Genomic DNA, 19721 nt, shown 5'->3' with positions numbered 1-19721 from the left:
AATGATGAAAAAGTTTTCAAAAGACTGGTGTTGCAGCTTAATTTGCATAATTAGCAAAATTTGATTGATTTATTGAAAAAAATAAAATTTAAAAAAAAAAAAAAAAACGATTTTTTTTTTCTGAATCATTTAGATTTTCTATTCTCATCTTGGTCATTTTAGCCGATGTAATATCTGATCTCCGTCGAGAACACCTGTTCGAAGCTAGGAACATAATAGTTGAATTCAGGAACCCAAACAGAATTTATAAAGCTGAATGTCTTATTTAATCCACAGGGTTGATTTTTTTCGTTCCATCAGCCATAACCGAATAGAAATGTTCATTTATACTGTTTATAGTTGCTATTGCTTGCAGTAAGAATTGAACCTTCAACCCCCAGAGGATTATTACTTAGAAATTGTCAACCAATGCTGTTAACCATTGGCATTAGTCCATAAAAAATTCCACAATATAAGATCATTTAATAAAATAAATAACAAGCGGCAGTCATAAATAGAAACATTGTTTCAATCTCATTTGTTGATTAAATTTTGTTTTTATTATTTATAAAAATAAATTTTCATTGTTCTTATTAATCCCAAAACCCATTTAAGTTGATTACTAGCTGTGATCTTAATCCGAGTTTTGGAATCAGCTTTGTCGCCATGATAGCATTTAAGGTTTCTCTAATTATCGATTTTTTGTTGCTTTCAACATGCGAGAAGGTCAAGAGAGAGGGAAGGAAAAAGGATGTGTTTTAAATCGATTTTGGAAATTTTTAATTAAAATGAAAAATACATTTACTCATTTAGAAAATAATTTTTAAATAAAAACATTTTTTAAAATTAGCAAGATAAATCTGATAAATCATTTAGAAAATAATTTTTAAATAAAAACATTTTTTTAAATTAGTAAGATAAATCTGATAAATCATTTAGAAAATAATTTTTAAATAAAAACAATTTTTTAAAATTAGCAAGATAAATCTTATAAATCATTTAGAAAATAATTTTTAAATAAAAACATTTTTTAAAATTAGTAAGATAAATCTGATAAATCATTTAGGAAATAATTTTTAAATAAAAACAATTTTTTAAAATTAGTAAGATAAATCTTATAAATCATTTAGAAAATAATTTTTAAATAAAAACATTTTTTAAAATTAGTAAGATAAATCTTATAAATCATTTAGAAAATAATTTTTAAATAAAAACAATTTTTTAAAATTAGTAAGATAAATCTGATCATTTAGAAAATAATTTTTAAATAAAATTTTTTTTAACTAGTAAGATAAATCTGATAAATCATTTAGAAAATAATTTTTAAATAAAAACATTTTTTAAAATTAGTAAGATAAATCTGATAAATCATTTAGAAAATAATTTTTAAATAAAAACAATTTTTTTAAATTAGTAAGATAAATCTTATAAATCATTTAGAAAATAATTTTTAAATAAAAACATTTTTTAAAATTAGCAAGATAAATCTGATAAATCATTTAGAAAATAATTTTTAAATAAAAACATTTTTTAAAATTAGCAAGATAAATCTTATAAATCATTTAGAAAATAATTTTTAAATAAAAACATTTTTTAAAATTAGCAAGATAAATCTGATAAATCATTTAGAAAATAATTTTTAAATAATAACATTTTTTAAATTAGTAAGATAAATCTTATAAATCATTTAGAAAATAATTTTTAAATAAAAACATTTTTTAAAATTAGTAAGATAAATCTTATAAATCATTTAGAAAATAATTTTTAAATAAAAACAATTTTTTAAAATTAGTAAGATAAATCTGATCATTTAGAAAATAATTTTTAAATAAAATTTTTTTTAACTAGTAAGATAAATCTGATAAATCATTTAGAAAATAATTTTTAAATAAAAACATTTTTTAAAATTAGTAAGATAAATCTGATAAATCATTTAGAAAATAATTTTTAAATAATAACATTTTTTAAAATTAGTAAGATAAATCTTATAAATCATTTAGAAAATAATTTTTAAATAAAAACATTTTTTAAAATTAGTAAGATAAATCTGATAAATCATTTAGAAAATAATTTTTAAATAAAAACAATTTTTTTAAATTAGTAAGATAAATCTTATAAATCATTTAGAAAATAATTTTTAAATAAAAACATTTTTTAAAATTAGCAAGATAAATCTTATAAATCATTTAGAAAATAATTTTTAAATAAAAACATTTTTTAAAATTAGTAAGATAAATCTGATAAATCATTTAGAAAATAATTTTTAAATAAAAACAATTTTTTTAAATTAGTAAGATAAATGTGATAAATCATTTAGAAAATAATTTTTAAATAATAACATTTTTTAAAATTAGTAAGATAAATCTTATAAATCATTTAGAAAATAATTTTTAAATAAAAACAATTTTTTTAAATTAGTAAGATAAATCTGATAAATCATTTAGAAAATAATTTTTAAATAAAAACAATTTTTTTAAATTAGTAAGATAAATCTTATAAATCATTTAGAAAATAATTTTTAAATAAAAACATTTTTTTAAAATTAGTAAGATAAATCTTATAAATCATTTAGAAAATAATTTTTAAATAAAAACATTTTTTAAAATTAGTAAGATAAATCTGATCATTTAGAAAATAATTTTTAAATAAAAACATTTTTTAAAATTAGTAAGATAAATCTTATAAATCATTTAGAAAATAATTTTTAAATAAAAACAATTTTTTTAAATTAGTAAGATAAATCTGATAAATCATTTAGAAAATAATTTTTAAATAAAAACAATTTTTTTAAATTAGTAAGATAAATCTGATAAATCATTTAGAAAATAATTTTTAAATAAAAACATTTTTTAAAATTAGTAAGATAAATCTTATAAATCATTTAGAAAATAATTTTTAAATAAAAACATTTTTTAAAATTAGTAAAATAAATCTGATAAATCATTTAGAAAATAATTTTTAAATAAAAACAATTTTTTAAAATTAGTAAGATAAATCTGATAAATCATTTAGAAAATAATTTTTAAATAATAACATTTTTTAAAATTAGCAAGATAAATCTTATAAATCATTTAGAAAATAATTTTTAAATAAAAACATTTTTTAAAATTAGTAAGATAAATCTGATAAATCATTTAGAAAATAATTTTTAAATAAAATTTTTTTTTAAATTAGTAAGATAAATCTTATAAATCATTTAGAAAATAATTTTTAAATAATAACATTTTTTAAAATTAGTAAGATAAATCTTATAAATCATTTAGAAAATAATTTTTAAATAAAAACATTTTTTTAAATTAGTAAGATAAATCTGATAAATCATTTAGAAAATAATTTTTAAATAATAACATTTTTTAAAATTAGCAAGATAAATCTGATAAATCATTTAGAAAATAATTTTTAAATAAAAACATTTTTTAAAATTAGTAAGATAAATCTGATAAATCATTTAGAAAATAATTTTTAAATAAAAACAATTTTTAAAATTAGTAAGATAAATCTGATAAATCATTTAGAAAATAATTTTTAAATAAAAACAATTTTTTTAAATTAGTAAGATAAATCTGATAAATCATTTAGAAAATAATTTTTAAATAAAATTTTTTTTAAAATTAGTAAGATAAATCTTATAAATCATTTAGAAAATAATTTTTAAATAATAACATTTTTTAAAATTAGTAAGATAAATCTGATAAATCATTTAGAAAATAATTTTTAAATAAAATTTTTTTTAAAATTAGTAAGATAAATCTTATAAATCATTTAGAAAATAATTTTTAAATAATAACATTTTTTAAAATTAGCAAGATAAATCTGATAAATCATTTAGAAAATAATTTTTAAATAATAACATTTTTTAAAATTAGCAAGATAAATCTGATAAATCATTTAGAAAATAATTTTTAAATAAAATTTTTTTTAAATTAGTAAGATAAATCTGATCATTTAGAAAATAATTTTTAAATAAAAACAATTTTTAAAATTAGTAAGATAAATCTGATAAATCATTTAGAAAATAATTTTTAAATAAAAACAATTTTTTTAAATTAGTAAGATAAATCTGATAAATCATTTAGAAAATAATTTTTAAATAAAATTTTTTTTTAAATTAGTAAGATAAATCTGATAAATCATTTAGAAAATAATTTTTAAATAAAAACATTTTTTAAAATTAGCAAGATAAATCTGATAAATCATTTAGAAAATAATTTTTAAATAAAAACAATTTTTTTAAATTAGTAAGATAAATCTTATAAATCATTTAGAAAATAATTTTTAAATAAAAACATTTTTTAAAATTAGCAAGATAAATCTGATAAATCATTTAGAAAATAATTTTTAAATAAAAACATTTTTTAAAATTAGCAAGATAAATCTTATAAATCATTTAGAAAATAATTTTTAAATAAAAACATTTTTTAAAATTAGCAAGATAAATCTGATAAATCATTCAGAAAATAATTTTTAAATAATAACATTTTTTAAATTAGTAAGATAAATCTTATAAATCATTTAGAAAATAATTTTTAAATAAAAACATTTTTTAAAATTAGTAAGATAAATCTTATAAATCATTTAGAAAATAATTTTTAAATAAAAACAATTTTTTAAAATTAGTAAGATAAATCTGATCATTTAGAAAATAATTTTTAAATAAAATTTTTTTTAACTAGTAAGATAAATCTGATAAATCATTTAGAAAATAATTTTTAAATAAAAACATTTTTTAAAATTAGTAAGATAAATCTGATAAATCATTTAGAAAATAATTTTTAAATAATAACATTTTTTAAAATTAGTAAGATAAATCTTATAAATCATTTAGAAAATAATTTTTAAATAAAAACATTTTTTAAAATTAGTAAGATAAATCTGATAAATCATTTAGAAAATAATTTTTAAATAAAAACAATTTTTTTAAATTAGTAAGATAAATCTTATAAATCATTTAGAAAATAATTTTTAAATAAAAACATTTTTTAAAATTAGCAAGATAAATCTTATAAATCATTTAGAAAATAATTTTTAAATAAAAACATTTTTTAAAATTAGTAAGATAAATCTGATAAATCATTTAGAAAATAATTTTTAAATAAAAACAATTTTTTTAAATTAGTAAGATAAATCTGATAAATCATTTAGAAAATAATTTTTAAATAATAACATTTTTTAAAATTAGTAAGATAAATCTTATAAATCATTTAGAAAATAATTTTTAAATAAAAACAATTTTTTTAAATTAGTAAGATAAATCTGATAAATCATTTAGAAAATAATTTTTAAATAAAAACAATTTTTTTAAATTAGTAAGATAAATCTTATAAATCATTTAGAAAATAATTTTTAAATAAAAACATTTTTTAAAATTAGTAAGATAAATCTGATCATTTAGAAAATAATTTTTAAATAAAAACATTTTTTAAAATTAGTAAGATAAATCTTATAAATCATTTAGAAAATAATTTTTAAATAAAAACAATTTTTTTAAATTAGTAAGATAAATCTGATAAATCATTTAGAAAATAATTTTTAAATAAAAATAATTTTTTTAAATTAGTAAGATAAATCTGATAAATCATTTAGAAAATAATTTTTAAATAAAAACATTTTTTAAAATTAGTAAGATAAATCTTATAAATCATTTAGAAAATAATTTTTAAATAAAAACATTTTTTTAAATTAGTAAGATAAATCTTATAAATCATTTAGAAAATAATTTTTAAATAAAAACATTTTTTAAAATTAGTAAGATAAATCTGATAAATCATTTAGAAAATAATTTTTAAATAAAAACAATTTTTTAAAATTAGTAAGATAAATCTGATAAATCATTTAGAAAATAATTTTTAAATAATAACATTTTTTAAAATTAGCAAGATAAATCTTATAAATCATTTAGAAAATAATTTTTAAATAAAAACATTTTTTAAAATTAGTAAGATAAATCTGATAAATCATTTAGAAAATAATTTTTAAATAAAATTTTTTTTTAAATTAGTAAGATAAATCTTATAAATCATTTAGAAAATAATTTTTAAATAATAACATTTTTTAAAATTAGTAAGATAAATCTTATAAATCATTTAGAAAATAATTTTTAAATAAAAACATTTTTTTAAATTAGTAAGATAAATCTGATAAATCATTTAGAAAATAATTTTTAAATAATAACATTTTTTAAAATTAGCAAGATAAATCTTATAAATCATTTAGAAAATAATTTTTAAATAAAAACATTTTTTAAAATTAGTAAGATAAATCTGATAAATCATTTAGAAAATAATTTTTAAATAAAAACAATTTTTAAAATTAGTAAGATAAATCTGATAAATCATTTAGAAAATAATTTTTAAATAAAAACAATTTTTTTAAATTAGTAAGATAAATCTGATAAATCATTTAGAAAATAATTTTTAAATAAAATTTTTTTTAAAATTAGTAAGATAAATCTTATAAATCATTTAGAAAATAATTTTTAAATAATAACATTTTTTAAAATTAGTAAGATAAATCTGATAAATCATTTAGAAAATAATTTTTAAATAAAATTTTTTTTAAAATTAGTAAGATAAATCTTATAAATCATTTAGAAAATAATTTTTAAATAATAACATTTTTTAAAATTAGCAAGATAAATCTGATAAATCATTTAGAAAATAATTTTTAAATAATAACATTTTTTAAAATTAGCAAGATAAATCTGATAAATCATTTAGAAAATAATTTTTAAATAAAATTTTTTTTAAATTAGTAAGATAAATCTGATCATTTAGAAAATAATTTTTAAATAAAAACAATTTTTAAAATTAGTAAGATAAATCTGATAAATCATTTAGAAAATAATTTTTAAATAAAAACAATTTTTTTAAATTAGTAAGATAAATCTGATAAATCATTTAGAAAATAATTTTTAAATAAAATTTTTTTTAAAATTAGTAAGATAAATCTGATAAATCATTTAGAAAATAATTTTTAAATAAAAACATTTTTTAAAATTAGCAAGATAAATCTGATAAATCATTTAGAAAATAATTTTTAAATAAAAACATTTTTTTAAATTAGTAAGATAAATCTGATAAATCATTTAGAAAATAATTTTTAAATAAAATTTTTTTTAAAATTAGTAAGATAAATCTTATAAATCATTTAGAAAATAATTTTTAAATAATAACATTTTTTAAAATTAGCAAGATAAATCTGATAAATCATTTAGAAAATAATTTTTAAATAAAAACAATTTTTTTAAATTAGTAAGATAAATCTGATAAATCATTTAGAAAATAATTTTTAAATAAAAACATTTTTTAAAATTAGCAACATAAATCATTTAGAAAATAATTTTTAAATAAAATTTTTTTAAATTATTAAGATAAATCTGATAAATCATTTAGAAAATAATTTTTAAATAAAAACAATTTTTTAAAATTAGCAAGATAAATTTTATAAATCATTTAGAAAATAATTTTTAAATAAAAAAAATTTTTAAATTAGTAAGATAAATTTTATAAATCATTTAGAAAATAATTTTTAAATAAAAACAATTTTTTAAATTAGCAAGATAAATCTTATAAATCATTTAGAAAATAATTTTTAAATAAAAACATTTTTTTAAAATTAGCAAGATAAATCTTATTGTAAATATAAACAAAATTAGTAACAACTTTGATTTTAAATTTTTTTTTTTACTCTTTGAAATTTTAAAGTAAGGAAGAACCTTCTTTTCAAAACGAGTTTAAATATTTTAATTATTTTCAAAATAAAAAAAAACAAAAATTCCTTCAATATTAAAACATTAAAAAAACAAAAAGAAAGAAAAAACTATATGATGTATGTATCTATGATGGAATGAAAATATTTTTTTCTAAAAATTAGACGAATTGATCAAGTAAGTTATATTGTACTGACGTGCAGAAGTCAAGTGCAACGTGAACAGACATCTTGCTGCCCTAATCCCTACATAGTGCCCCAGTAGTTGTTGCCCCTGATAGTAGCCCCCTACACCAAAGTGACAATGTGCCTTGTTTGGGGTGAAAATGTAATTAAATAAATAAATAAATAATATTTTTAAGAAAATCAAATGTTATGGCAAATCAAGGAGTAACCATGTCGCAACACTATTTACAAAACTCTTTAAAAAAAAAGCCGAGCATGCAGGATCCCCCTCCACAAGTGAAAAATTTACTTTCATCATAACTAATGTTTGTGCAAAATTTTTTACAAATTAAAGGAGTCGTTATTGAGAAAAGTGTGAACAAATGAAGAGACGAACGTTTTCGGGGTAATTTTACCTCTATAATAACTCCTGGGGAAGGGGGGGGGGGCAACCAGAGTTAAACCAAAAATCCGTCCTGGCAAAAATTTACTTTCATCATGACTAATGTTTGTGCAAAATTTAAGAATCCAAGGCATGTTTCTTTCTTTCTTTTTTTTTTTTCAATTTTCACCCCAAACAATGCACAGTGCCACTTCAGGGAGATTATGAGGGAAGATGAGCAGCAAGATGTCTGTTCACATTACACTGAACTTCTGCATGTCAGTACAGTTGGGAAAGCAGAAGCCGGAAGAGAGTTCCAAAGTCTAGCAGTTCTGGGGAAGAAACTATTGGAATAGAAGGCTTTCTTACACCTAGGGATCTCTACTGTGAAGGGGTGGGATTTAGTTGCTTGTCGGATTTGTCAGAGATATTTACGTCAAGGTGGTACAAGGGCTAGTAGTTCGTCAGAGAATTCACCATTAAAATACTTGCAGAACAGGTAGAGGGATGAAACATTTCTTAGATGGGACAGAGGCTGAAGTTTAGATGAGAGTTTAGAACCTACCAAGTTGGCGACTCTTTTGAACCTTTACCAGGATTGAGAGACTAGTAGCAGATGCACTAGCCCAAATGTGACGACAGAACTCCATACATAGGCGAAAGGTGATCTTATAGAGGTACAGGATACTTCCAGGCGTAAGTAGTCAGGGCTCTATGAACAAATTTATTTTTAGTTGACTTTTGACAACTAAATATTTTCATTTACTAGCCAAATAGAAAAGTTACTAGCAAAACCCACGTGATTTTTGGAATATGCCATCTTCGTTCTGTGACGATTATGTACATAAAGTTTTTTTTTGTATTTTTTAATAAGTGTAATTCTAAATGGCTCTCGTCTTGGGGGAGCCTCCTGTTTTGACAAGCTTCTGGGCTTGACCTTTACTCCTAATCTGGAATGGAACACGTACATCAAATCTGTTTCCAAGGCCGCTGAAAAAATGGTGGGATCCTTCTATCGATCCAGTAGATATTTCACTGCTGATGCAATTGTCTATCTATATAAGAGCCAGGTACGTCCAAGCATGCAGTACTGTTGCCACATCTGGGCAGGAGCTGCTAGAAAGGACTTGTCCTGCCTTGATAGAGTTCAAAATAGACTTCGTAGCCTCGTAGGAAATGTCCTTTTCTCTTCCCTGCAACCTCTATCTCACAGAAGAGATGTTGCGAGTTTGTCTCTGCTTTATTGTTACTTTCATGGAAAGTACTCGACTGAGCCCCAATCTTATAGTTTCCCCCTCGCCAAACTTTCACAAGAAATACTCGTCTAGTTGAAAACACTATCAATAATTCCCCCCACTCTTTATCTATGCCAAAACCTAAACATAGATTCCATGAACAAAGCTTCGTTCTTAGAACTGCACGCCTGTGGAATTATCTTCCGTTTCCCTGCTTTCCAGCTGACTACAATATGGTTGTCTTCAAGTCCAATGTAAACAAGTTCTTGATGAGCCGTTCCACTTAAGTTAACAAATTTGCTTAATTCCCATTACTAACAATTAACTACTGTACCCTCTTTAACCCTTATCCTTGAGTGGTCTCTGAGGCCTTGATAAGTGGTGATGCCTATGTAAAAAAAATATACAACAAATTTTATGTCCATACTTGAAGGTATAAACATTCTCATTATTTCAGATGTTTTTCTAAACAGCCTTCGTTAAAAAAAAGTATATTGTTCTATTAAACTTTTATTGTTTAAATGATTTAACTTTGTTCGTTTTATTAAAAAAAAAGCTGAAAATATATTTTTCACTCAGTTTTGGAAGATTGTCAGTGAAAAAATACAATCGTCAAAAGATAAGCGTTCCATTATTTCTAATGGTCACTTTGAAAAATCACTCGCAAATGCGATTGTTTCAGAGCTCTGGTAGTTTTCTAGCACAGTAGAGAGATATTGAGGAAAGTGCGAACAAACGAACAGTCAAATGTACGAACAGGAGTTAATTACTTTGTCGGGGAACCAAAAAGGAAGAGATAATAATTAAAATCTGCAAAATATGTGTTGTAATGCCTACAAATTGCCATGCCAGCTTTTTCTCCTCTTCTGATGAGGAGAAGCATTTAGCTTCAAAATGCCATGGCCTAAAGAGGTTTCTCCCCTATTCCTCTTTCTGTAATCCTTAATGACTTGCTATGTAACTTTACTCTTTATCTTTTAACTTATTCTAATTTTTGTTCCTCTTAATCAGGTAGAGCTTTTTTTTATCCTGATACGTTTGCATTATCATTGCAAATTTTATTTTTCAACTTAATTTTATTACTATATATATATAACAAAAGATTAAAAAACAGTTGTTCAATAGCAACAACAGGGAGGGTGATTGTGGTTTAATGATGCAGGCTGACAACCTGGGTGGGCCAAGTTCAAACCCAGTTTGTTCCACAAATATTTTACTTAGGGATGTTGGCGAACTTCATGCGGTCCCCCCTGTCAGTATCTGATATCCATCTAAAAAGAATTCTCAATGGAAAGATTTCAGGAAAACGAATGCCAACAAAAAAAAATCAATGATGATCAACAAACAGCAACAAAGATATTTTAATTTGATGAATTCATTAAAAACATACAAGAAAAAAAACAAAAAAAAAAACGTGTGTGAAAAATGCGAAGCTCTTTGTTTGTTTGTTTACAAACAGGCGATTTGAGCACTATAAAAGTGGTGGCGAATGTCTATTTAAATAAGACATTCCGACGAGTTATTTGCGGGTGTCCCTTCTGTGGTCGAGTGGGAGAACTGCCGACTGTCAACACGACAGTTCTAGGTTCAATCCTTGGCTTGGGAGAGATGCTAGTCTAGCGGCACTGATGAGTTGTGATACAATGAAACAGGACTGCATGTCGATGAATATAAATATATATATGATGAAAATAATGGAAATAGTATTCCGACAAAATAGAGAAATATATATATATATATATATATATAGGAAAGAATAAGAATGGAAAATGAAGTCACGAAAACTATATATTGGTGAATATAGAATGGTTCATTTATTTAATAAAGGTATACAAACATTTAGTTGTGGGATAAAAGGGACTCTTTATACCAAGGTATTTCGAAGCCTACTGCTTCTCATCAGAAGGGTAGAGAAGATGCTAGGCAACAAAATGGGGATGCGATATCTAGCGTGAGATTCATCAGGAACGAAATAAATCAATGAAAATTTATTGTGTCATCTTGTAAACGAAAAGATTCAAACCAGCATAAATATTGGGCAAAATCTCATTATCCATTGAAAAAAAAAAAAAAGGTGAAAAAAAACAACAGAAAAGCATAAGTTTGACTATTCATATAAAATTCATTTCAACAGCTAACACACTGAATCTTCCTAACATGATTCATAACACGTTAAAAGATCAAGATAGATTTTTTTATTTCAATAATAAATTTTTTTTTTCTTAATTCAGATTTGAATCATGTAAAAACAGATGGAAACACAATTTGATAAACACTTTGTTGTATGTCATTTACTTAAGTTATCGATTCCAATATTTTTTAGATGAAAAACTTAAAACCCTATATTAAGCTCACCATATTGATGAATGGTCTTTTTTTATTTGAGATTATCTTGATATACATAAAAACACGATATTGTGCACACCAAATTTAAAAAACATTTTCTTCATATCGAATATAAATCGCTTCTCACCAAAATTAATAACCTAACTTGAAATAGTTTTAGAGGAAAAAATAGTAACGACATGGGATAAAGAATTGTACATTACTAAAGAGAAAGTTAAACTTTGTTTTACCCAAATTTCTCACTACAGCCAATAATAAGTCAGAATTTTATCTATTTTTTATTATTAAAATTATTTAACACTTTTACTTGCTCATGGCTGGCAGAATAAGACCCAGAAATTAAATAAATGGTTCAGTTCAAAATTTCATATTGATTTCTGGACCTAGTCAGTTTAAGAGACAGAGGAAAATGTAATTCGAGCGAATAAGCAATATAACAACATGCAATATATGCCAACCCTTTCAACTGAACTGCAAGGTTAGCAGATACGAGATATTACATAGTTGCTCACATTGGAGTCTGGGAAACTTAAAACTCAACTAAGAAACACTTACATGGACATCTGCGTCCATCTGTCTTGCTAAAAAGAGAGAAAGCTTTAACTTGGTGGTCATGATCGGAAAAAAAAAAAAAAATCAAAACTTCCTCTGACCAACTTTGGATAGGATTGAAACCGCTATCTTCAGACAATGCTCACCTGGAACTGTCGAGATTCAATAGTGACTAAGGTGTAACTTCACATTCACCACAACCCCTAAATGGGGCCTTAATACTGGATGTTTTTTAAAGTTATACCAAGAACCAACTTAATTCTGATGATCTCAGAGGAAAGTTAAATCTGGACAGGGAGATGTGCAGAATGGTAGACTTTGATGATATGGCCATGTTGAAATAATGGAGGAGAGCTTTTGAGTTAATCGATGTAGAACAGTTGAAGTAGCAGGTCCAGTTCACAGGAGAAAATCAAGGAAAACATGGGAAGCATCAATAAAAAATGGACTTGAGAGAAAGAAGAAATAAAGACCTCGCTAGAGATAGGTTAGTTTAGAAGCCTACTTTTTAAATCCGTCAAATGCATGTCAATACGTAAAACGTTTAACCAAATGATGTTGATGATGATGATGATTTTTATCTTTAAACTGAAATTTTAGCTAGAATTTACTTTTTATTCACCAGTTTAAAGGCTTAAAGCTCACATTAGTTACAAAGTAAACGCATGCATGATAATTTTTTTTTTATTATTTAATTTTATTCTAAATTTTATTTCAGTTGAAGCTTTCAGAAATTAAGCCCCACACCTTTCCTGGGCTAATACTTGATCTCTTCATGAGATACATAGATATTCAGATATTCCAGTAGAGTACATCAAGTCTGTTGCCAAGGTCGCTGGAAAGATGGTGGGATCCTTCTACCGCTCCAGAAGATATCTCACTACTGATGCAATTCTCTATCTATATAAAAGCCAAGTACGTCCAAGGATGGAATACTGCTGCCATATCTGGGCAGGAGCTGCTAAAAACAGCCGATCCTGCCTTGACAGAGTACAAAATAGACTTCGTAGCTTAGTGGGGGATGCCCTTTTCTCTACCCTGCAACCTCTCTCCCACAGAAGAGACGTTGCAAGCCTATCCTTGTTTTATCGTTATTTCCATGGCAGGTGCTCATATGAACGCCAATCTCTGGTCCCCCCTCGCCAATCTTTCATGAAAAACACCCGTTTAGCCAAATCCACTGTGAAAAATTTCCCCCACTCTTTATCTGTGCCTAAATGAAAACGTGGATTCCATGAACAAGGCTTCTTTCTTAGAACTGCACGCCTGTGAAACTCTGCTCCATCTGCCTGCTTCCCACCTGACTACAACTTGGATGTCTTCAAGTCCAACGTTAACAAATTCCTAATGAACCGCCCCCTTAAGTAAACACTTCATCAAATCTCCACACTAACGTAATGTACTTGCAATAACCCTTATCCCTAAGTGGCTTCCGGGCCTTGATAAGTGGTGACCACCGTGTAAAAAGAAAAAAAAAAGAAAAAAGTTCTTTACATATTAAATGCTGAGTTAATAAAGAAGTTGAGAACATAATTTTCCCCCCCACAATTGACCATTTAAATATGTTATAGCATATCTTTCTTGTGCTTTCTTGGTCTTACTGGATTCCAGAACAAGAATTCATCTAGTCTGTTGGAGTATTCATCTTCATGCTGTTACTTGAGATAACATCACTTGAAGTGCACCATTCCTCGTAAAATCTAGTGTTGGTTAGACATACCGAAGATATCTAATTTGGACCACGAATACGATGTGATTTTTAATGTTTGGTCAGAGTTTACTTGTAGGGAAAAGTATCTCATATCAAGTTGTTCTGACAAACTCTTGTACAGAAAGACCTTAGACACTCGAGGATAGCTTCAAAGTAATATTGAAAGCTTTTTTAAACTGGCAAACAGAAAGTTATTTCTCACTTGAATTTTAGGTACACATTTAGTTTACGATCCAATCTCTGGCAACTTCAGCGAGAAAAATATAGTCGCCATCTTTATAAATAAGTCGAGAATGCAGAACTCGCATCTATGACGGCCTAGTTAAGGACATTGAACCTTTTAATTCTGTTTAGAAAATTAAATCTTGAACTATTTTACTCTTGTTTGCTTTTTTATTTTTAATTTTTGGCAGAGTTTTCATGTTGGCATTTCATCTGATGAAACTCGTCATATCTTATTGTTTTTAATATATATTTTTTTATTATTATTATTTGTGAGAAATTCTACAATTCTAAGAAATCCCCTCATTGGCTGGTTGGCCACTCACTGTCTTTGTTTAGACCAATCAGATTGGTAGAGATTTTAACCACCGAGTGATGGGCTTGGCGGGCTTTTGAATGTCTTTTCTTTTTTCAGGCAGTTCCAGACAAGCAGACGGAGAAAGAACATAGAACTCAACTCTCTTTGAATATGAAGCATTTGGACGACTCTACCCTTCGTCTCTTTAAGACTTTATTTTAAAGCCTATATGTTTAGGCTGAATTATTAATTTACATGTCTCCCAGAGACATTTTAAGGTCAGAATTATTGACCTGTCATTAATGACTTTTCCATCAAATGAACATTCCTTATGAACTTCTGGGATGACGATTAAAGTCGAGAATTGAATCTTTCATTAGAAGGCATCATACCAACCCCTTCAAACGGCTGTAATTAATCTGATCTTCGAACAATGCTGAATCAAAATTCTAGTTCCTGCTGAAGATAAAGAACTATTATCTTTTAAGGTGGTGCCAATTCTATTCAGAGGCAAATTAAGCATTTCCTTTTTTTTGTAACGAAGAACGAATAAAATTCAATCGGATTTTAGAAAGTGCAATTGCTATGTTAATTTGTTTTTCATTGTCTTGAAACAAAAACACATTATTGCTAAAACATGGTGTCACAAAAAATAATATTGGAGAGATTAATGTCAAAGTTTTAGTTCAGCAAAAATCAGTTTGGATCGGTTTATATTATGTAGAAGTACGTTTAAATTGTTCGGCGGATCTGTACGAGAGTGCCCATCACCTAAAAATGTGTTTGTCACCCCCACATTTTTTTTTCTTTTAACTTTTTCCGATGATTATCATAGATTACAGACTTGAGTATCATATGAGCAGAAAAAAATTTGAAAAAAAAAAAAAGTTTAATGAATTTTAAGAAGGGTTTCTAATCACGTGACATGTCAGTAAAGAAATAGAGAGTAAGTCAGGTAGCAATAAAGTAGAACGTTACAATGAGAAAGTGAACCCCCTTCTTAAAATTCATTAAATTTTTTTTTCACAAAATTTTTTCTCTTAATATGATACTTAAGTCTGTAATCTATGATAAATATTGAAAAAAGTAAAATAAAGGTGTTTAGCACAGCATTTTTAGACGATGGGCCCTCTCGTACAGGTCAAATGTTCCTATGTTTGATATTTATTTTGGTACTTGCGCAGTGAAGTTACTGAAATATTAACATTATTTGGAACATGGGGAAGGTGTTTTCTCACTAATGTATAAAAACTTGAAAATACCATTTGTGAGAAAATAAAAAAAAGAGGATTGCTTATGTTGGTGACACCAGCCTCGGGAGCAGAATTCCAATCTGAGTGTTTAAGAGGACAAGTCTTATATAGACTTGGAGGAGTAGTGGGAAGTTGTTATAAAAAGGAACGTGCCTCTGACTAGTGGCCAGTTGTATTTATGAACTATTGGCAAACAGTTGGCACAATCTTAGTTACTCGTTGCTCTCTGCGTTACCTTACTTTGTTACTCGACCCCAGCATAAGGCATCCTGTCAAAATAAATTTTTTTTCCCCCACATCTTGCAAAGGATTTGCTACTTCGCTCTTTCGTTGATTAACTGCTATCATGAACATCACGAAAGAACAGCTCCTACGCAGGAGGGAGTCATTGACTCAGAAGATACAGGGACAGCTGAAGATGTCATGATGGAGTGAGGACCTTGGCATACCCATTCTTACAGACCGAAATTCGACAATTCATTGTTGAGTTAGAGACTTGCATTACACAGCTGGAGTTGAGCTCCTTCGACGAGATAACACCTGTCGAGATTGAGGGTGGTTGGCCGACAGCCAGAGACCAGCCCTTACTTGGAATCTGCCTTTGAGTTCTCGAAGGCTTCTGCAATCACACGGCGAGTTTCTTCCTCCTTCATTGTTAAGCCCCGCAGATACAAATCACGGGGCATACATTTAGTGGACAGGAAATGGAGTCTGACCGCATAAGTTTCAGGAACTTTTTAACTAGGATTGAGAAGTGTGTGATCGGCATGGCCAATGATGCAGAAAGGTTGAACTTCTTGAAGTGTTCCCTCCCAAACAGAGCCTTGAGGCTGATAAATCACCTGCGTTGCACAGACACCAATTATCAGCGCACCATGTCTATATTAAAGAAGGAGTATTTGAACCTGGACAAAATCATTGACCAAATATTCCAGGATATTCTTGACCATGTTTCAAAGAAGGGTGTATCCCTTTTTGAACTGGGGGGGGACTTTGTTTCCAGGACAGCGTCACTGTTGGAGGAACTGGGAAACTGCTTCTCCTGTGACTTTTCTGCAAACAATTCTGGCAGAGCCCATCTTATGGCTAGGATTCTATTTAGAAAATTTCCCCAAGAATTGAAGGGGAAGATAATAGCTCTAATGGATAGGAAAGTACCGCCATTATCTTCCATGTTAACACTCACTGGTGAAGCAATAAAGAGATTACAGATTAAGGGCAGTGCCTCTACCGCATTTACGTCAACCAGAAGACAGAATACGTCCCAAAAGTTTGTTCAGGTGAACGCAGTTACTCCTTCCTTTCATGTGGATGTGAACAATGCACTTTGCCTCCCATTGTATCAGTTAATTTCTCTTGTGGAACAAGGACAGTGTCAATTAATTGCCTACTGGGCACGGGTAGCAGGCGGACATATTTGGCGGCACTGAAAAATTTGTTCCCAATTTAGACCCTTGCAGTCAATTATCAGCTGAGACTCTACCTTTCTTGGTGAGTGTCAGCATGGATTCACAAAGGTATTGACTCAAGTTCTGGGAAATTGACTTGGGTTCTGGGAAAAGTGTGGCATTTTTTGTCTTAGTGGCCAATGGTATGGATTTGTCGGTTCGATTGACCAACTTGGCATCTGTATTGAGTGTCTTTAGGGATGCAAAGTATTTTTTGGTTGGTCAGTTTGAAACTGGATTGAACTTAATACCAATCAAGGGCATAATTGGGTTAGACCTGATTGAACACTTGCACTCATTGAAGCTGATCCCGTGTTTGAATCATTGGGCTCTTTCGGTCCCGCCTGGATTAATCCCATTCAGAGCAGTGGACTCTTTTTTTTTTTTTTTTTTTTCCAGAGGATAACCCCCATCCCCTATGAGGTTACTTACTCGCCTCTCGTTTAATTCCATGATGGAACGTACTCCCCAGGTCGATACCTCACATTTATGTTTTGTCCTTGAAACCCAATCAACATACCTTGATCCCTTGGCGGAGTGCTTTCCTGACTACTATACAGAGAGGACTGGAACAAATATTTACTTTGGAGTCTCTGAGGCCTTCTCGGATTACGATCAAGTACAGATGAAGTGCTTTAAGGAAACGATAGGCTGTGATTTGTGCAATCAATGGTACCATTTCCGATGTGTCGGCATCGACTCAGAATCTCCCAGTAGACAAAAGTGGTACTGCTTGAAATGTGCACCCCCAAAAAAGTGACAGGTTAGACCCAGTCTACTGCCCACTTAGTTGATATCAGGACTGGCGGACTCGGACTACAGCTAACATGATATTGTTCTAACTAATAGTTCTTAAATCAAATAGTATTGTGCTTTATTGTTGCCTTTTTTTTTTCCTACTTTTTTTTATTATTTGGAAAGCCTTTCTTAAGATGGGGAAGGTGTTTTCTCACATATCGTAAAACTCGAATTTAACTTGAAGATACCATTTTAAAAAAATAATAATATCGTAACTTTTCTGCATAATCACGATTTATTCTTCCAAATTAAAGACCGGTTACGGTGGGGTGATTATCAATTTTGTGTGCTGACTTGACTGCTGATATAGATCACCCTCCATGGCGGACGATACCGGCTCAGTAAAATCCGTTCACAAGTTATAACAAGTGGAAAGAGAACCACACAAAACGAAACCAGGGTTCTTGAAAAAAAAAAAAAACTGACAGCTAAAAGTTAAATTAAGCACTAAATTGCATATTTAAAAAATATAGTCCTTATGTACTTTTGTTACCGCGCTATTTTGTTTAAATAGTGTTTTTGTTTTACATTCAAGTTTTACGATATCTTTTATATTAAATTGTTAAGTGAAAGTAGAGAATAGTTAGAAAACATCCTCTCTCCCCATGTTAAGAACGGCTTTCTGAATAACGGTATTATTTCAGCACGGTAACAGAAGTGCATAAGTACCTAAAAAATAAATAAAATTTAACAGCTGATGAGAATGCGTTTTTTTTTGTTTTTTTACGACAGATGTGCACTAATATTGGTTGCAAAATATTAATAACTTTTTCGTTTTTTTTAGAATTATAGAATTTTTTGAAGTCGACAAAAAAACTTTAATTTTATTTTAAATTTAATTTTTTTTATAGGATATGCAAAAATAAATAAAACGACGCAATTCTAATGCTAGCTACATTAATTTTAAACTTTACTTTATTTTTCATCAAATAGCAAACAATTCTTTGCAAAATTTTATTTTTGAAAAACAAAAAACATGAAATCAAAAAAAAAATCAATCATGATTAAAAACGAAAGTCACGTTTTTTTAGGCTTAACATCAAACATCACCATAAAATGCGAAACTTACCTCTACTAATGAAAAATTAATTTCTACATCTGATTTTACAAAGCCTCCGCATCCCAACACGCTATCGGTGACAGATGGACGGATAGATGCAAGAAATAATACGAGTCCTAACAGTTTCGAGCATGTTTTCAGTGAAGGGTCCATGTTGAAAAAAAAAAAAAACAGATGAATTTTCGTTTCTTGTGAGGAAAAAAAAAATACCGGCCAACTAACGCCCTCTATGAACACGAAAAAGCCAATGGAGTTATCTCCCTTACTCTGTCATCCTACTTTAGATCTTGTCAACGGGAGAGTGTGGGTTACCTTTTTTACTCTCGATACAAGGGCACAGCGTAATTCAAGGACATTTATGGGGACTCATGCATTATTTTTTTTTATTTTGCGATCCTCTGTCCCCCCCCCCAAAAATCAGCAGAGATTAGACCCTGATGATTTTGTGATGGGAGTGCAGGAAGACTGCAGGAGTCACCACTCACTCTCCTAGGCTTTACCTTCTCTCATCGTTTATTGCTAATTGCCTGAGGCGCCTTCACCGGGGAATGCCGACGGGGCTGCG

At 27.0% G+C, this 19721-nt stretch overlaps 1 protein-coding gene across 2 annotated transcripts in view; it reads right to left on the bottom strand.

Moving 5' to 3' along the window:
- LOC145278108 (BOS complex subunit NOMO1-like) overlaps positions 1-19409 on the bottom strand; it is a 167854-nt gene extending 148445 nt beyond the window's left edge. For both annotated transcript variants that reach the window (XM_080130382.1, XM_080130383.1), the window contains exon 1: positions 19166-19409. In XM_080130382.1, coding sequence (XP_079986508.1) covers positions 19166-19309 — 144 coding nt within the window. In that variant the 5' untranslated portion in view covers positions 19310-19409. The remainder of the gene's footprint in view (positions 1-19165) is intronic.
- Positions 19410-19721: the final 312 nt, after the last annotated feature.

This window comes from Euprymna scolopes, chromosome 6 (genome assembly GCF_053919585.1).
Source record: "Euprymna scolopes isolate OS-2025 chromosome 6, ASM5391958v1, whole genome shotgun sequence".
NCBI classification, from domain to species: Eukaryota; Metazoa; Mollusca; class Cephalopoda; order Sepiida; family Sepiolidae; genus Euprymna; species Euprymna scolopes.
This window is presented reverse-complemented; position numbering and strand designations above follow the sequence as displayed.